The 19061-nt window shown below is 44.3% G+C and overlaps 1 protein-coding gene across 2 annotated transcripts; it reads left to right on the top strand.

Moving 5' to 3' along the window:
* The first annotated feature begins 912 nt into the window (after positions 1 to 912).
* abcc12 (ATP-binding cassette, sub-family C (CFTR/MRP), member 12) lies at positions 913 to 18731 on the top strand. Of its 2 annotated transcripts, none has more exons than XM_052062443.1 (29): positions 913 to 1280; positions 1352 to 1455; positions 1543 to 1689; positions 2161 to 2308; positions 2464 to 2700; positions 3934 to 4107; positions 4386 to 4533; positions 5989 to 6137; positions 6490 to 6597; positions 6743 to 7054; positions 7144 to 7268; positions 8432 to 8504; positions 9024 to 9227; positions 9807 to 9941; positions 10042 to 10129; positions 11324 to 11374; positions 11549 to 11662; positions 11744 to 11847; positions 12091 to 12273; positions 12876 to 13010; positions 13191 to 13318; positions 13411 to 13600; positions 13777 to 13866; positions 13955 to 14144; positions 16450 to 16609; positions 16689 to 16767; positions 17651 to 17764; positions 17919 to 18083; positions 18207 to 18731. In XM_052062443.1, exons 1-29 carry the CDS (start codon positions 1233 to 1235, stop codon positions 18309 to 18311), a joined length of 4008 nt encoding a protein of 1335 aa, XP_051918403.1. In that variant the 5' UTR covers positions 913 to 1232; the 3' UTR covers positions 18312 to 18731. The 2 variants fall into 2 exon arrangements, with proteins under 2 accessions (XP_051918403.1, XP_051918402.1); XM_052062442.1 differs by having other exon boundaries at positions 12876 to 13102; positions 13181 to 13318.
* Positions 18732 to 19061: the final 330 nt, after the last annotated feature.

Genomic DNA, 19061 nt, shown 5'->3' with positions numbered 1-19061 from the left:
AAAAATGCGCACAGTACATTCAAGAAATGCACAGACAACAGAGAGATGCAATTGGTTCATGTAGAAAGAAGACACATGCAATGGAATGATTTAGCATACATAGCCAATGGGTAGGGCGCGACAGTTTGTCTATCAAGCTTCCAAACGACCTTGGTACTAGATAAACTTGTTACAGACTGGTTGGTTGTGTTGTATTGATGAAGCATTATTTGTTTGGAGCTGAATAGAGCACACAGCCCCAAGCAGGTGCATTGGGTCACTTAAGGGGTGGAAGTAAGTTAAATGTGTGCAAGTCTCAAGTTGTTCCTTTTAAGTTTCAAGAAAGTCTCAAGTTGCTCGGGAAAGAAAAGAAAAACAAAATCAAGCCAGTTAAGTCGATTCACCAACAAATTTTAAGCACGTTATTTGCTTAAAGCGAGTCATAAAAATGCTTGTGTTAGGGTTCACTATATGACTGCTGGATTGAACATCACACAGAGTCGATATCAAAAACACGTATGGTTTCATGTTACTGTGTTTTGGACTACAAGTCTTGTTGTTTTACTTGTTTGGACTGTGGTCTCTCCGCGCATACACACACTGCCTGGGTTAGTCTGGCCAATGCAGTGTGCTGAGAGGGAGTGCCTGACCCACCAACACAACCAAGGCACATTGATTAGTTTCGCCAAGCCCAAGAACAGAGTCGTGAGGCCTTTGGCACCAACCTGCTGGAGGTATTCAACAATCTTTGTCTTGACATGCATGTGAAGACATGCAAAGTAAGGGAATGTTGAGTTGAAACCAAATAACAAGCCAGCTACTAGATAACAATACCAGAGAGACTGATCCAGGGTATTAAAGCAGAAAGGCTAGGCAGCTTCCAATACTTGACCTCACGCGACCTCACCGCGGCACTGAACGCATATTTTTTTTATCTCTTCATAAGTTAAGAATTTCTTTGCAAACAGGAAACGTGTTCCTGCACTGCTCATTTGATGATAAATGCTCTGAAACTCATGAACCTTTACTTTCTCGTTCCCACCTTCCATAAACATGCCTGTGATTGTCATTGACGACTAAAGTTTGCAAATGTGCGTGTGAAGGATTGTTCGTGTGCCCTGCGACTTGCTGGATATTGGTTCAAATTAACCTGGGATTGGCTCCGGCTTTGGTATTTTTCTCATGGTAAAATACTTCCATCCGCTCGCGGATGGTTGGTATGATGGTTGCTCTGCGTCTGACTTCAGGACAAGATGGAGGCAGAGGATCCTGATTCGGAGAACAATAAGCACCTCTTTTGTGTGAGTAGCCAACAAATAAACATCTCCTCTTCTGCATTCATGATCAACCTAATTCTAGTTTCAACTTTTAGATGAAAGGAACCAACAATGCCGGCAGCAAAACTCCCCCGTCGCTGTTTGGGAAGTACAAGCAGAGCGTTCAAACTCTCAAACCTTTCCGCTGGACCTCGGCGCAGTCAGTGAACTTCACTCGGCGGTGCTTCCTTGTCAAAAGTCACAAATCCATTGCTAACACGAGGTCTGTTTGCCTTCTTATGTCTAGCCCCCACCCGATGGACAATGCAGGGTTCGTGTCCTATTCCACCTTCTCATGGCTGACCTCCATCTTCTGGAGCCTATTCCGGAACAGGCTGGACATTAGCACCCTCCACCTGTCGCCTTTGGATGAGGCCAGTAGAAGCACGGACAGGTCCACAACTGCTATTTGTGATTTTTTTTTCCTTTCTGGAAAATGTACAACCGGGGCAACTGGAATCTTCCTACATGTTTGTTGAAGACATTTCACCTTTAATCTAAGAACAACCTTTATGTGGCCATCCACTGGGGGCACACCCACCAGAAACATAGTAAGACTCCACACAAAGGGTAAAACTGAAGAAGCCTTTTTTGATTCCAAGTTTCTTCACCAATCAGGAAGAGTCCAGTTTGACCTTGACCTGAATGCCATAGACAATCTCCACAGACACATTCTTGGATAACTTGAGATTTGGATCTACCAAGTAGAGCAGAAACCACACCATATGTGACAGGTTAAAAATTTCTCGCGTACAATCCTGATCCTAGGTCTTGATGTAGCGGCACACTCGATGAACGGATAGTGTTGAGTCTCTTGAGACAAATATGGGAATGATTCACAAACAACCCTGTGCTCTCTCCTCAGGCTTCAGAGACTGTGGGAGGAGGAAGTAGCAAAGTCGGGTCTGGAAAAGGCCTCTTTGCTCCGAACCATTCTTTGTTTCCAAAGAACCAGACTAATTATCTCTTTTATGGCCGGGGTCCTTGCCATGGTGTCAGCGTTTGTGGGTCCGGTCAGTCAACTCCATCTTGTAAAGTCATTTTAAAAAGGGCTTCAGACATATCTGAAAGTAATATCACTTACTGGTCCACTAGGGCCTAGGCATGAACCTTGGTTTTGTTGGGTGCCAGCTTCCACCATTTTAACACAATTTTCAAACTCTCCCAGGCTATTCTGGTACACTTGATCCTGGATCATGTCGGCGACCCTTCAAAGGCGACTCAGATGCATGGAGTCGGCCTCTGCTTTGCTCTGTTCACCACAGAGTTCCTCAAGAGCTTCTTCATGTCGCTGGTGTGGGCCATCAATTTGCGCACTGCCGTTAGGTTGAAGGGGGCCGTCAGCATGCTGACCTACCAGAAGGTCATCTCGCAGCGGGTGCACAGCGGCATCTCCATGGGAGAGGTACAGCTCGCATCTTCCAACTTCCATTTGGGTTTTGAAGCAGAAAAGATGGGGAAAAAAAGTCCGAGGAATGCATACTGTTTGGGGGCAATCCCGCCCCCCCCCCCCAAAAAACCCTATTAACTGCAACTAAAACTACAAATAGCTAAATTTATTAAGATAATAAGATAAGATATCCTTTATTCGTCCCACACTGGGGAAATTTACAGCCTCCAGCAGCAAGAATGTATGTAGAAAGAAGAAAGAGAAAAAAACAACAAACATCTTTCAATTAAATGCAATATGAACACAAAATGGATAAATCGCAGTACTATTTACAATTTTCCTTCACATCATTTAATTATTATTATTATTATGATTGTTATTTTTTATTCATCAGCCTGACAGCAGTCGGTAGGAACGAGCGTCGGTATCTCTCCTTCTTGCAGCGTGGGTGTAACAGTCTCTGGCTGAAGGAGCTACCAAGTGCTGTCAGGGCGGGCTGGAGGGGGTGGGAGGGACTGGCCATCATAGCTTTTAGCTTAGATAGCATCCTTCTGTTGCCCACCTCCTCCAGAGTGTCAAGGGAGCAACCCAGGTCCAGTCCACAAAGTCCTTTGTCAGTCCCCTGTACTCCCGATCGTCCCCTTCTGTCATGAGGCCAACAATCGCAGAGTCATCGGAGAACTTCTGAAGGTGGCAGTTTGGAGTGACATGTCTGAAGTCCGAGGTGTAGAGGATGAACAGGAATGGAGCCAGAACAGTCCCCTGCGGCGCTCCAGTGCTGCAGAGAAGCCGGTCCGACTCACAGCTCTGCAATCTCACGTACTGCGGCCGATTTAAATCATGTGCAAAGGTTTTTTTTCTTAAAAGAAAAACTCTAGGATGATTTTTTTAGGTTGAAATGACAGCGTTATAAGTAAAAACTCAGAATTCGGTATCTATGTCAAGAGAGGCCGCAATGCGCTGGCAAAAAGCACTACTTTTGTCTGAATGAAGCACCTTCTCTCACAAGTTTCTCGGCACCAAGATCCGAAAGTCATCCTTTAATTGCTTTTGAGCAGAAAAGCAGCAAATGCCAAGCCGTGAATATGCAAGGTTTCCGAGACTTTTTTTTTTCTTGCAAAACTTCTGTCTTGGATCAATAAAGGTCAGGGGTCAGTGCGTTTGGCAAAGTTGGTCACCCCTTCACTTTATGGATTGTATTTTTAGTGGACTTGTTTCAAACCAACACTGTCATCTCTTTCCCCAAAGATCATTAACGTCCTGACGACTGAGGGCCAAAAGCTGTTTGAGTCGGCGGTGCTTGGCAGCTATGCTCTGGTGTCCCCGGTGCTCTTGTGTCTGTGCATCATCTACGCCTGCTTCATCCTGGGCTTCACGGCACTGATTGGTGTCGGTACCTACCTGGTCTTCGTTCCAGTGCAGGTCAGGAAACCAAATCGCCACCTGCAGCATTAATTTAGACCGGGGTCTCAAACTCCGGTACTGGAGGGCCCCTGCCCTGCATGTTTTCCAAGTCTCCCTGTTGCATTGCATCTGTGGAAGCCTGACAGTGAACCTGTTCATTGGAATCAGGTGTTTTGCAACAGGGAGACTTGGAAAACATGCAGGACAGCGACCCTCCAGGACCTGAGTTTGAGACTCCTGTTTTAGACTATTTCGCTCACTAAGTCTCGTGGGTTTTTTTTCCCTATGGCGCTCAGATTTTAATGGCCAACGTCATCAGCAAGCTCCAACACAAATCCATCTTGATGACGGACAGTCGTGTTCGCACCATGAACGAGATCCTCAACAGCATCAAGCTCATCAAGATGTATGCTTGGGAAGAGTCCTTTGAGAAGAAGATCGCAGGTATGGCTTACATGTCTGTGGACAAATGACAAGAATTTACCAACAGGATATATTATGCCAGCATTACCAGAATCAAAACCGCTGTACCGTAAGAACATTAGTTTTTTTTTTAAACGTGTAATTTTTGGAAGAGAAAAAGTCATAATATTAGGAGAAAAAAGTTGCGGTTGTTTAGGCTAAATTCATAAAATAAATCATTTATCATGAAACACATATAACAGAAATGATTTTTTTTCAAGAATGCAAAGTGAAAATGTGTTATTGAATGTTAGACGAAAATACAGTCGTACCTCGACTTACGAAATTAATTGGTTCTGGAAGAAATTTCTTAACTAGAAAATTATGTCAGTTGAGACGCGTTTTCCATGTAAATGCCCTAATCCGTTCCAAGCCCCCCCAAATTTGGACATAAAAGTTTTATAAAGCATAAAATTGCATCAAAATATGTAACAAATAAATGTTACAAGTGATGATATCACAATAAGTAAGAGTTGTGCATAATAGGAAAAAAGAATTAAAATGATGGTAATTCAACTTTCACTGCGTCCTCATCATTTTTTGCCTTCTTTAGTTCATATTCTCTCTCAGAAGTGTCTTTTGCCTGGCGTTTTGTAAAGAACTGACATTTGCTTTTGTCGGCTTTGAACGATCCTTCGAAAATGTCCAAGACAAACGGCAGCACAGTGAGCAATCACCCGACTGGTGAACACTTTTTTTTCTGGGTGATCAACATTTACATAAAACCAGCAGAACACCTCATGGCCCGAGGGGCGAATGACGAGGACGCTGCATCGACACCTATCTATCGACACACAGGCACATACGGTAAGGTCACTCTTAGCCAATGGGATGCCAGGATGATGCTCGGTTATCACCAATAGCAGAGCAGCTACACTGTAGTTTTACCTTTCATATCTTGACATTTCTTTCCTAACAAGAGGCAATATTTTCCTGTTAAGGTGTTTCGTAACTTGAAAATTTCGTACGAAGAGACGTTCGTAAGTAGAGGTACCACTGTAATCCAATTTCTTTAGGACGAAATGATAAAGTTATGCATAAAATATGTCATATCAAAGGTTGTTTTGCATCTTTGAGGGATAAAATCATAGAATTGTACCTACATGGACAAAAGTGTTGGTACTCCTCTGTTCGTGGAAGGAAAAAAAAAACACTGATCGCAGAAATAACTTGAATCTGACAAAAGTCAAAATGAATTTTAAAAAAAGTCTCGAAAAACTAGCAGTAAAAATCGCACCTTGCTTTTGAACTGCGGTTCGACAGAATTATTTTTACAAAAGCAAACTTAATATGAAGATTCTGAATGAAAAATGTGTAAACATGATGTTAATATGTGAAAAACAACAATATATACGATTATGACTAAAATGATGAAATCACCTACGTTGTTTGATTACAAATGATGGCAGTAACCTTTTTTTCGGGGATTTCTGTCAGAGTTAAGGAAAAGAGAGAAAAAATATCTGCGCCAAACAAGTTACGTCCAGAATGCCAACAACAACATCACCGCCGTCCTCCCCATCCTAGCCACCATGTTCACCATCCTGCTGCACACCTTGTTGGGCTGCGAGCTCAACGCCACCGAAGTGAGTACACCACAACCACAGCTCGGGATTAAGAAATAGCTCACTGAAAAACAGTCGCGGGAGAGAGATGCTGGTCTGCTAATTTACATCAGACAGCAAAACTGATTCTGAAGACCCCGGGCAGAGTACATTGACATGGCGATACCTGAAATTTGATGCAACAAAGAAAAAAAAAAAATCTCCCATCCACATGTCCTGGAAGAGGTGGAGGCAATAGAAATGCTAGAAAATGAAGAGAAAAGACTTTTGTGATGAAACTAATCTAATTTCAAACTTAAGTGTAAGTCATTGGTAGTGGTTCGAGCAGCATTGAGACTGTGGATGAGGATGATGTTTTCCATGTCACCGCCAGGCCTTCACCACCATCGCCATCTTCAACGCCATGCGCTTCTGCCTGGCTCTGATGCCGCAGTCCATAAAGGCGCTGGCCGAAGCCACCGTGTCTGTGACACGTCTCAAGGTAGGAAACGTGACTTGGTGTCTGTTAACCGTTGTGGAAGTTAGGTTGGCATGCAGCTCATCGATGCTTTTGAAGAACAGCTGAAGAACACCCTTTCTGGCCTGGACCGCCCAGCCCATGTCTAACTTTGCATTTTTCCCTACAGAAAATATTGCTGATCCAGAATCCGGATACCTATTTGGTGCAAAGGAAATCCGGCGACTTGGCCATCGAGATGACAAACGCTAGCTTTTCCTGGAGCAAACCAGGTATCCGGAGTGACGAGCCCTCGTTCGGCGTGGTTAATGGAGGGCTGTCGATGGCCAACGGAGAGCTTGGACACAAGGCGGATGAAAATACGGACTTCTTGCCCACTTTGAGGAATATTTCCTTCTCGCTTCCCACGGGCAAGTTGCTGGGTGTTTGCGGGAATGTGGGTAGTGGGAAAACCTCACTGATTTTGAGCATTTTGGAGCAGGTGAGTCGCAGCACCCGCGTTACCTCCGCCATGGCACTACACTCGATCCAAACATGAAGACCTTCATGTGGTGGCTTTTGTGTTTTTAGATGCACCTCCTCCAGGGCTCCGTCTCGGCCAGTGGGACCTTTGCGTACGTTTCCCAGCAGGCGTGGATCTTCCACGGAACAGTTCAAGAAAACATCCTGATAGGGAACCCTCTGGACGAGGACACGTAAATGCGCACCTTGACAAACAGATGACCACAAATGATTGACCGGAATAATGAAAAAGACAAAGAAAAACAACTGCTACCATTTATGATATTACAATTGCTATGACTGCTATGGTGGTAGTAGTGGTACTGTTTCGAGTACCATTACTAGTAATGGTACTCGACTAACCCTACTTTGGTATCGTATTGCTAATAAGACTATTAAAAATACCACTACAACTACCGCTCCTATTATTTTACTACTCTTATTAAGATTACTCCCGTTACTACGTCGACTACAATGACTAGGACTATTATGACTAAAATTGCTCCTCTTTCTACTACTACTACTACTACAACAACTACAATTAGTACGACACGTTGTTACTACTACAGTACTATTATTATCACAACAAGTATAACCACTGTTACTATTACCGTACTATTTCTACTCCTATTATAGTATTGTTATTACTCTCATAACTTTTTCTACTCCCATTACTACTATTATTTATGCTACCATTACAACTCCTAATAATAATAGTGCACTATTTCTTTAATGACTGCCATTGCGAAATCTACTTCCAATACTACTGTATTAGCACTACAACTTTTACTAATACCATTTCCACAAAGCTGCTCCTTCTAGTACATCTACTACTAGTATTAGTTTCATAGAGGACTACATGAATCTGAGCATATTTACTGTTGAAGGGCCGAAATTCAAAGACTATGACCACGACTGCTACTGTTACTGCTGCTGTTCCGACAACCAGATGACTATTTACACTACTCCGCATATTACTTCTGCTATGAGTACTACAACTATTACTGCCACTCCTATTACCACTAAAGTATTGCTCTATGTAAATATCTTCCATTAACTTTCAATGTCTTTCACATAAATCATTTTTCCACACAATAGCAAAAAAAACGCATATTTAGTCATTGCACTCCAGCTTTCGTATAGTAGTGAACTAAATACATCCACACAGACATTTCACATTTTGGATTGGATTGGATACAACTTTATTGTCAATAATAAAAATATAAATTAAAAAAAATTCATAAGCCAACATGTATTTTTTTATTTAATTTTTCACATTCATAGACATTTACTCTCTGATGCGGGGTGATGTAATGAGTCAGTTAAAATGTGCTCACGTGCGAGTTTCTTTGTGCAGATACAAAAGCGTTTTGGACGTGTGCGGCCTTCGAGCTGACCTGCAGATATTCCCACACGCCGATCAGACCGAGGTATACTCGCTCTACAGTTTTTTCCTGTTTCTGTTGTTGATTTCTTGTGCAGTTTTTATTTCTGTTATTTGATATACATTGTGGCGGACCGGTATTCCAGTGGTTAGCACGTCGACCTCACAGTGCAGAGGTCGTGGGTTCGATCCGGCCTCCCTGTGTGGAGTTTGCATGTTCTCCCCGGACCTGCGTGGGTTTTCTCCGGGTACTCCGGTTTCCTCCCACATTCCAAAAACATGCATGGCAGGCTGATTTGATGAATGTTGTTATTGTCCATTTATGTTATTTTGTTGATTGCTTTTGCTTTTGTCATTTCTGTGATTTAAATCCTGAGTGCTGATTTCTATTGTTATTGTTGATTCCAACTGTTATCCTTTTTTCGGGTTTATTTGTACCGTTTTGGTTGATTTCTATCGTTGTTCATTTCTGTTGTGATTTGAATTCTGTTGTCGCTTTCTACAGCTGTTCTCGATTGCCGTCACTTTCCCTCAAAGCTCGCATGCTTATTATTGTTGTGGTCAGATCGGCGAGCGTGGCCTGAACCTGTCGGGTGGCCAAAAGCAGAGGGTCAGCCTGGCTCGGGCCGTCTACGCCAACAAGGACATCTACCTGCTCGATGACCCGCTCTCGGCTGTGGACGCTCACGTGGGCAAGCACATCTTTGAGGAGTGCATCAAGCGCCGGCTGCGGGGAAAGTCCATCATCCTGGTCACACACCAACTCCAGGTACCTGGGCCGTGAAGAGTAAAATTGTACTTTTGCTACAGCAGTACTTTTGCTGTATCGCAGTTTACCTGTTGTGGCCCTGCTACATTTTTTATTTTTTGTGTAACTCGCCTGTCACTGCAAAGATGTGAATCTGCGGGTGCCAAACTGGGAATATGAAGGATTTTTCTTGAGTTTGAAGTCGAAACGTCATTTATCATGACTAGATGGGAGAGATGTCTTTGTTGTGTTTACGCTGGTTTTTTTAGGCCTCATGTTTTTGGGGGGATTTGGAATAGTATGCAGGATAAACATAGTACCATAACCCTTTCATGCAGCAATAATGATAACCTGATAACATGATCAGTTGTCCACTGTGGCGACTGCTGTCCCTGAAAGGGTTAATGTTGAGTTTTGTGAGAAATCTGTACAAACCAGTCATTGTTCAGCAGTTTTGTGTCGTCTTTGAATGATCATTTTTATGCAAGAGCATCTCCTGAATACGTTTCAGGAGTTAGGCTAACACTTTCCCAGTTTCCTCTCAGTAGAAGAGCAGGCTACAGAATTGCATTATTGTTACGATTCATACTACTCCATCAGTATCTGGAGTTCTGCGATGACATTCTGTTGCTGGAGAACGGCGAGGTCCACGAGACGGGGAACCACCAGGAGCTGATCAGGGCCAACGGACGCTATGCTGAGCTCATCAGAGGCTACCATGCAGAACAGGCCAAAGTCAGATTGGCGTTCACTTGCCTTTTTTTTCTTCATCTTCTTCCGCTTCCTCATCTTCTTCTTCACCTAACATTGAAGCATGACTTCATGTTGTGTTCAGGCGGAGAAAAAAGAGGAGGAGGCTCAGCCCATGAAGACAATGGAGCCTGAGCGGAGAGAACGAGCAAAGAGCGGAATCATCAACCCCGGTTACAACTATTAGTACAACTACTACTATATTGCATATGACTCTTACTACTACAATACTGACAAGACTAAGTTGATATTCGATTGGTCGATTGCTCTTATTGTACCAGGCAACCGGTGTCACTCCTGCTACTGCTTTTCCTATTAATGTGCCGATTACCACTACTTTTATTACTACTACTACTACTACTACTACGCCATCCACTTCAATTACTACTGCTATGATGACTCGCGTCAGCTTCGATTATTCATGGGAGGTATGGACTGACACCTGTTACGAACAGCACACATCAAGTAATTGATTCATTCACTCTAAAATGGTTTAAAATATCTTAAAAATGCCACAAGGCGACGGAAAAGCACTTATTTTCGAAAGTATTTGACAAGGCAACGATCTGACTCAATGGAGCTCTTCCTGGCACATCAAAATAGTTTAGTGGCCACAAGACGGCACCAAAGTAATGCTGTTATATTAGACATGCCTTTGGACTAATTAGAAGACGCAGAAAAATGAAGGTTAGGTTCCTCCAAAAAAAAGAAGTCAGTCAGGTGCTATTCGCAGCTCCAAGTTTTCTGAACACAACATACTTATAGCTTCTCTGCCATTGGCTATTACGGAGCATCATTCTGGCATCCCATTGGCTAAGAGGGACCTCCACCATATGTGTCTCCGTGTGTCGATAGATAAATAGATATGTGTCTTTGCAGCAACCTAGTCATTCGCCCCTCGGGCCATGAGACGTTCCGATAGTTTTACGTAATTGCGAATCACCCATAAAAAGGGTTCAACAATCAGGCGATCGCTCACTATGCTGATGTTTGCCTTGGACATTTTCGAAGGATTGTTAAAAGCCGACGAAAGCAAACGTGGAATAGAACATGGAAAATGCGTCTACTTAAAAAAATCGACTGAAAAAATTATTCCAGAACCAATTAATTTCGTAAGTAGAGGTACCACTGCAGTCGAATTTGCAAATGCCGAGCAGCGAATCCGCTGGGGTTCACTGTACTTATTTTGTTACTGCGACGACTACAGTTTGTACTTGTATGACGACTCCAATAACTACTACTACTATTTCAAATATTGTCAAATCATTCACTTCAACTACTGCTGTTACTTTTGCGGTCTTATGACGGCACTTTTTGGAGTGTTTGACTTGTATTAGCCAGATACTGACAGCTGCTCTCCCTCACAGCCTTCGACATCCTAGATGAAGTCGAGGTGGGAGACATCACCGGGCAAAAATGTGAGTCGGGATTTTGTAAATTATATCGATACAAATGATGTCCACCTCAAAAAGGTCCACAATACTGAACTGTGTTTCACTTTCGAACTCTCGTGTTGGATGCCATTTGATCAAGCAGGTGTACCTAATTAGGTGTCCAAAGAATGTGTGTAAATTTGAACATGTCTATTATAGTGTGTCAGAAAATGTCAGCAGTGGAGGATGGGGACCAGTTGGTCAGCAAGGAGTTGTCCACAGAGGGCGCTGTGTCCTGGAGCATTTACAGACACTACATAAAGGCAGCAGGAGGTTGAAAACACACAAAACACAAAATCTATATTTCTATCAAGACACAGACACAATGCAGGTATCTGTGCTCCACTTCTTCAGGTTACATCATCACCTTCCTCATGATCTTGAATTTTGTGCTGATGATCAGCTCCACGGCCTTCTGCAACTGGTGGCTCAGCTATTGGCTTGACCAGGGCAATGGGGTGAGAACATATGGACACACGCACGCACACGTAATTTGCTCAAAAGGGTGAGTGTCGTTTGAAGACTACATGCTGTGTTTATTAAAGTACAAATGCAGACTGAGGGGTGAATTTAACACTCCAGTCAAAAAACAGCCAACACACGTCATAATGTTACCACAGTACTTGTGCGACTATCATGATGACAATTCCTGCTGCTACGAGTAGTCTGCTCTTATTATGTTATCATGTTACTGGGTCCAGTCAGCCAACGGAAGCACGTCAGAACCGGGTGACATTTATGAGAACCCAGACATCCACTTCTACCAGCTGGTCTACGCCATGATGATGTTGTTCATGTTGTTCACCAGCACCGTGAAGTGCTTCTTCTTTACCCATGTCACCCTGAATGCCGCCTGCCACTTCCACGACATCCTGGTCAAAAAGGTACCTGGCTGATCTCGGTATCAAGGAGGATGAACATCTGTATATTTTGCTGACCTTACATTTTTCAATGATAAGGGTCAGGGTGATGTAATGTCAAGTGTCTCGGACGTTTTATTACTGTACAAAGCAAATGACGGAAAATGAAGATTAAGATATTCTTTATTTGTCCCACACTGGGGTATTTTACAGTCTGGGACAAATAAAGGATAAATAAAGGACAAATGAAGACATTCATTTTGACGCATTGTACAAGCAAACGGGGCTGGGAGCAGATGGTGTAAAATTGCCCCTGTTAACAGCATACGACGGCTTTTGAGGAATTGACGCCCCACTAAAAATTGCTCGTCCTAATAATTGTGGTTGAAACCAGAATTATTACCCCACTATGGTCCCACAACCCTGAAATGATTTCAAACTCGTTTTATGACATTTCAACAGATCGAAAAACATACACGTGGTGAAATGTTGCACCGAGATGATTCCAAAATAGAACTACAAACCTCACTCCCAATGAAGTTGGGATGTTGCCTGAATGGAGCTAATTGTTTTTTGTGCTTTGTTTTTTGATATATATATATATATATATATATCGACTTTGCCAGATAATAGGCAGTCCCATGAGCTTCTTTGACACCACACCAACGGGACGCATTCTCAACCGCTTCTCCAAAGACCAGGAGGAGCTGGACAGTGTTATTCCAAACTACATGGATCTCTTCTTCCAGTTCAGCCTGATCGTGGGCGTCACAGTGATCACCATCGCCGCCGTCTTACCCCTCATGCTCATCGCTGTGTTCATCATGGGACTTCTGTTCACGCTCATGCTCTTGTACGTTAACACCACTTTGGACCACCGGGCTGTGCGCTTTGTACCCCGGACAAAGAATTTCTGTTATTGTTTCTGCAGCATGGTCCAGAGGAGCGTCCGCCTGATGAAGAAGATGGAGAACATCAGTCGCTCTCCCTGCATCTGCCTCACCACATCCACTCTGCAGGGCCTCAGCACCATCCACGCCTACGACATGAAAGACAGCCACATCCAGCTGTAAAATAACATTTACAACTGTCTTGCTACGCTCCTCAGGAACACGACAGTACACCGATAATTGGGTGCCGTTGTCCTGTCTTGTGTTATAGGTTCATGTCCTTGAACGACATCAACTCCAACTACTACCTGCTCTTTAACGCTGGGACCCGCTGGCTCAGCTATAGGCTGAACTTAATGGCAGTCTTGATGACCTTTTTTGTGGCGCTCATTGTGGTTCTGATTAGTAATGAGCACATCAGTCCGTCCTTGAAGGGCCTGGCTTTGTCCTACACCATACAGGTGAGTACAGCTCGCCGGCGGCATTCAGTTGAGAAGTCAATTTGACTGGGCGACCACGACATGACCAGAGGTAGTATAGAAATCTGACAAATCTACTGATGTACGGTATTGTAAGTCTTGGTACTTTGTTACTTCCCGCCACTGGACATTGAGTGCTGTATGTGACATGTGTGCAGTTGACGGGCGTGCTACAGTACATGGTGAGGCAAGCCACAGAGGTGGAGGCCAGGTTCAACTCTGTGGAGAGGCTGCAAGAGTACATCACGGTCAGATAGCTTTATAGCTACCCTACAAAACCAATCCCGATTTGACCGTTATGCGGGTGGATCTCCAATCTAAGCTCCTTGTAAACAGGATTGTAAATCTGAGGGTCCCAGACACACGGAAGACGCTAATATCCCGAAGGACTGGCCCGCGAGTGGGTCCATTACCTTCCGGGACTACAAGATGAAGTACCGAGAGAACACGCCCATTGTCCTGAACCGGCTGGACTTCCTCATCCGAGCCGGAGAGAAACTGGGCATTGTGGGAAGGACGGGTTCTGGTGAGAATTCAGAAACGACAGTTACTCATGCTATCTGTGACAAAGAACAAATTCTATTGGCATTACTAGTGTGATAGCTACACGAATTTAAAAAAAAAAGTTTTATCCATCCATTATCCGATCCGCTTCATCCTCACAAGGGTCGCGGGGGTGCTGGAGCCTATCCCAGCCGTCTCCGGGCAGTAGGCGGGGGACACCCTGAACCGGTTGCCAGCCAATCGCAGGACTCAGAGATGAACAACCATCCGCGCTAACGCTCACACCGAGAGACAATTTAGAGTGTTCAATCAGCCTGCCATGCATGTTTTTGGAACGTGGGAGGATTAAGAATAAGACAAGGACTGGGCAGATGGACTGAACCATTTTTTCAACCGTTTCGACCAGTCGTCTGTCACTTCCCCCAACCACCAACTGCAACCACTCCCACTCAGGACTTCTTTTCCTCCCCCTCCTCTTTCGACCAGCTCTCAACACCCCAATCTGTCACCTGGTTCCTGCCTGTCCATCACAACAGAGCAGGTGAGGAACCAACTGAGAAAGCTAAATGTGAGGAAGTCAGCAGGTCCAGACAAGATCAGTTCCCGGCTCCTCAGGACCTGCTCTGACCAGCTGTGTGACATGCATGTCCAGCACATGTTCAACCTGAGCCTGAAGCTGGGCAGAGTTCCACAGCTGTGGAAAACTTCGTGCCTGGTCCAAGTGCCAAAGACCCCCCACCCTAAGGAGCTGAACAGCTACAGACCGGTGGCGCTGACGTCTCACCTGATGAAGACGCTGGAGAGACTCGTCCTCGCCCACCTTCGATCGCTGGTGAGCTCGGCACTGGACCCGCTGCAGTTTGCCTTACAGCCTGGCATTGGCGTGGAAGACGCCATTATCTACCTCCTCCACTCAGTGCTGTCACACTTGGAGAAGGCTGGGAGCACTGTGAGAATCATGTTCTTTGATTTCTCCAGTGCCTTCAACACCATCCAGCCCAATTTGCTGGGAGGCAAACTGCAGAACGCCGGAGTGGACCACCATCTCACAGCATGGATCATAGACTACCTCACAAATCGGCCGCAGTACGTGAGATTGCAGAGCTGTGAGTCGGACCGGCTTCTCTGCAGCACTGGAGCCCCGCAGGGCACTGTTCTGGCTCCATTCCTGTTCATCCTCTACACCACGGACTTCAGACACGCCACTCCAAACTACCACTTCAGAAGTTCTCCGATGACTCTGCGAATGTTGGCCTCATTACAAAGGGGGACAATCGGGAGTACAAGGGACTGACGAAGGACTTTGTGGACTGGTGCCAGCAGAATCTCCTCCAGATCAACCCCAGGAAAACTAAGGAGTTGGTTGTGGATTTCTGCAGGAAACAGTCCTCGCCAGCACCGATGAACATCCAGGGTATGGACATAGAGAGGGTGACCTCCTACAAGTACCTAGGTGTTCTTCTGAACAACAAACTGGACTGGTCTACAAACACGGACACCCTGATTAGGAAAGGACAGAGCTGACTCTTCCTACTCAGGAAACTGAGGTCTTTTGGGTTTCAGGGGTCGCTCCTTAAGACTTCCTATGACTCGGTGGTGGCCTCGGCCATTCATTGTGGCATTGTCTGCTGGTCAGGCAGCATCTAGGCCCGGGACAGAAAGAGACTGGAGCGACTGGTCAGGAAGGCCAGTTCTGTCCTGGGTTGCTCCCTTGACACTCTGGAGGAGGTGGGCAACAGAAGGATGCTAACTAAGCTAAAAGCTATGATGGCCAGTCCCTCCCACGCCCTCCATCCCACCCTGACAGCACTTGGTAGCTCCTTTCGCCAGAGACTGTTACACCCGCGCTGCAAGAAGGAGAGATACCGACGCTCGTTCCTACCGACTGCTGTCAGGCTGCTGAATAAAAAAGAATAACAATAATAATAATAATAGTTAAATGATGTGAAAAATAATTGTTAATAGCACTGCGATTTATCAATTTTGTATTTATATTGAATTGAACGGTGTTTGGTTTTTTTTCTTCTTTATACCCACATTCTTGCTGCTGGAGGCTGTAAATTTCCCCAGTGTGGGACAAATAAAGGATATCTTATATCTTATCTTAAAACCTTTATTCGTCTCACAATGGATACATTCCCAAATTGGAATACGCAGAGAAAACCCACGCAGACCCGGGGAGAACAAACAAAATCCACACAGGAAGGCCGGAGTTGGAATCAAACCCACGACCTCTGCACTGCACTTTTAGTTACAATTTAAATCAAGCATGTTTTATGACATGAGCTGAACTTTCTGTCCTCCATCTGTGACTTCGTTTTCTGCAGGCAAGTCCTCTTTAGGGGTGGCGCTGTTCCGACTGGTAGAGGCGGCCGAGGGAAGCATCGTCATCGACGGTGTTGACATCTCGACCATCGGTCTGCAAGATCTGCGCAGCAAACTCTCCATCATCCCCCAGGACCCCGTGCTATTCATCGGCACGGTCAGGTAACTTAACAGCAAGTGGACACGCGGTTCGCGTTGCGGACTGCCACCGGCTGAAGACCACCCGTGTCGACTCCAACAGGTACAACCTGGACCCCTTTAACATCTACAGTGACAAGGAGATCTGGGTCGCTCTGGAGAGGACCTACATGAAGGACTCGGTGAGCAACCCCTGCAACATGGATGAAGCTCTTCACGTCCAAATCGAGTTCTGTTTAATTTAAATTGTTCATTTTAAATTGTTAAATTAAAATTAAAGACAAGTGTCCTAGGTTTACAGTGTCAAATAACCTCAAGAACTATACAGCACGGCTGTATGAAATCCAGAATTGAATTGAGAATCACCCCTAAATTCAAATTCAATACTTGAATCTGAATCGAGATTGCAAACAGGAAGCAAATTTGAAATTGAAATTTGAATTGCAGGAACTACAATTGAAAGTCCATGAAATTCAAAGTCATTCATGATGCAAAGTTAACCTAGTTTCAATTCACTTTCTGTTCAACATCCTGGCAAGTGGAGTCAATTCAATTTAATTCAATTCAATGGATGCAATGAATTGAATTAAAGTTTGACATTTTGAATTTTGCTGCTTTACAGCAATTTATGACACTGTCATAAATTGCAAAAGCGCAATATCAGTTTGTCATTTTTGGGGTGGGGGGGATTAACGAGGCAGGCTAATAATTACAATACAATACAATACATGCTGATTTATATAGCGCTTTCACAACAGCGGCAGCTGTAACAAAGCGCTTTACAAAACAGTTAACATAAAGTAAAATAATAAACACAACACATAACATAAAACACGGACAGTCGTGCAGTCCTAACCACTTAATTTTTTTTTTAATTAAAGGTTTATTGTTGTTAATTGTTCATTCTTTCCCAGTGCCGTAGTACACCATACACCGCCCAGCTGTAACAGAAAGACCATTTAAGAAACACTTGAGAAACGACTGCAGAGAGAGGCCACTGGCCGATAGTTGACGCTCTCGTACACATCTCGTAACTAGCCCTCAAGTGATCTTTTGTCTCCACAGATCTCCAAATTGGAGGGTCAGCTTCAGGCACCGGTGTTTGAGAACGGAGAGAACTTCTCTGTCGGGGAGCGACAGTTAATGTGCATGGCTAGAGCGCTGCTACGCAACTCTAAGGTTGGGACATGGCCACATACTCTATAATCCAGTGGCTCGCAAACTTTTTGGGTCCACGGTGTTTAAGCCATAACAAGAGCAAGGATGGATTTCATCTGGATAAAAAGTTATAATCTTCTGAGGTAAAAATGAAACATTCCTGCCCCTCGTCCAGATCATTCTTTTGGACGAGGCGACGGCATCCATCGATGCCCAGACCGACTCGCTGATCCAGAGCACCATCAGAGACGCCTTCCAGCACTGCACAATGCTCACCATCGCCCACCGTATCAACACCGTAATGCACGCCGATCGCATTTTGGTTATGGACAATGGAAAGGTGACACTCACGTGTACACACACGCATGCACAAACATACAATGTCTTAATACTGTAGTAAGCCCCTGACTGGGTTATCCGCTGCAGATGACAAACTCCATAACCCAAACTCCTAACCTTCCAGGTGGCAGAACTGGACATTCCAGACGTCTTGTCGAAAAAGCCCGACTCGCTGTTCTCCTCGCTCCTGGCAGCTGCAAACACTGTGAACGTGTCAGAGACGCATTGATGTACACTCAATATGTTCTCATTCATGGACTGGATGTTGCACATGTACCCACAGTAGTGGCCATAGAGCCAATAGGTTGTTTGACTTTTGTTTTTTTTTTCCAATGAGTGATAGATGATGTGTTTTAAAAAATATTTATTAGTTAATGCCTGGCATTTCAATCACTTTTTCAAGTGACTTGAGCATACAATCAGATTTTTAAAAGGTTTTTTTTTCCAAAAGGTTTGTTGGTTTGTTTGTGTGAACAGTGTTTCCATCCTGCTGCTCATTCTTGGCCACACGGCAGCGCCAGTGGTTTTCGCCTGGATGTCAGCTCGGTAGCGACTCATAACTCCACTGTACTTGAGTTCAATAAGAATGACGTCATATTCGGGCCGCAAAAGTACAGCGATAGCAATAAAACAACTTTCTAATGAAGAAGCGTTGGTCTGTTTGATTTCACTTTATTTTATTTGAATCCCTCAAAGGTAAATTTAAGTGAAACAAACGACCGACAAGCAATGTAATACCAGCAGTAATTGACACACTGTACTGTACTTTCATTGAAGTTACAGATTACTTACCCAATGCGGCGTTAATAATTTCACTGACGTAGAAGAGTACATGCGAGTATATTAGAACAGGATTATAGATTACATTCATATTTTTAGTGGATTATTGTACTTCATTACAACACAACTTTTTCCTCTCCTGTGAGGAGTCTTTACCAAAACCCATCAATGATTTTGCCTCCAACAACGACAAAAAAAT

The sequence above is a fragment of the Hippocampus zosterae genome, chromosome 4 (genome assembly GCF_025434085.1).
Source record: "Hippocampus zosterae strain Florida chromosome 4, ASM2543408v3, whole genome shotgun sequence".
Lineage (NCBI taxonomy): Eukaryota > Metazoa > Chordata > Actinopteri > Syngnathiformes > Syngnathidae > Hippocampus > Hippocampus zosterae.
This window is presented reverse-complemented; position numbering and strand designations above follow the sequence as displayed.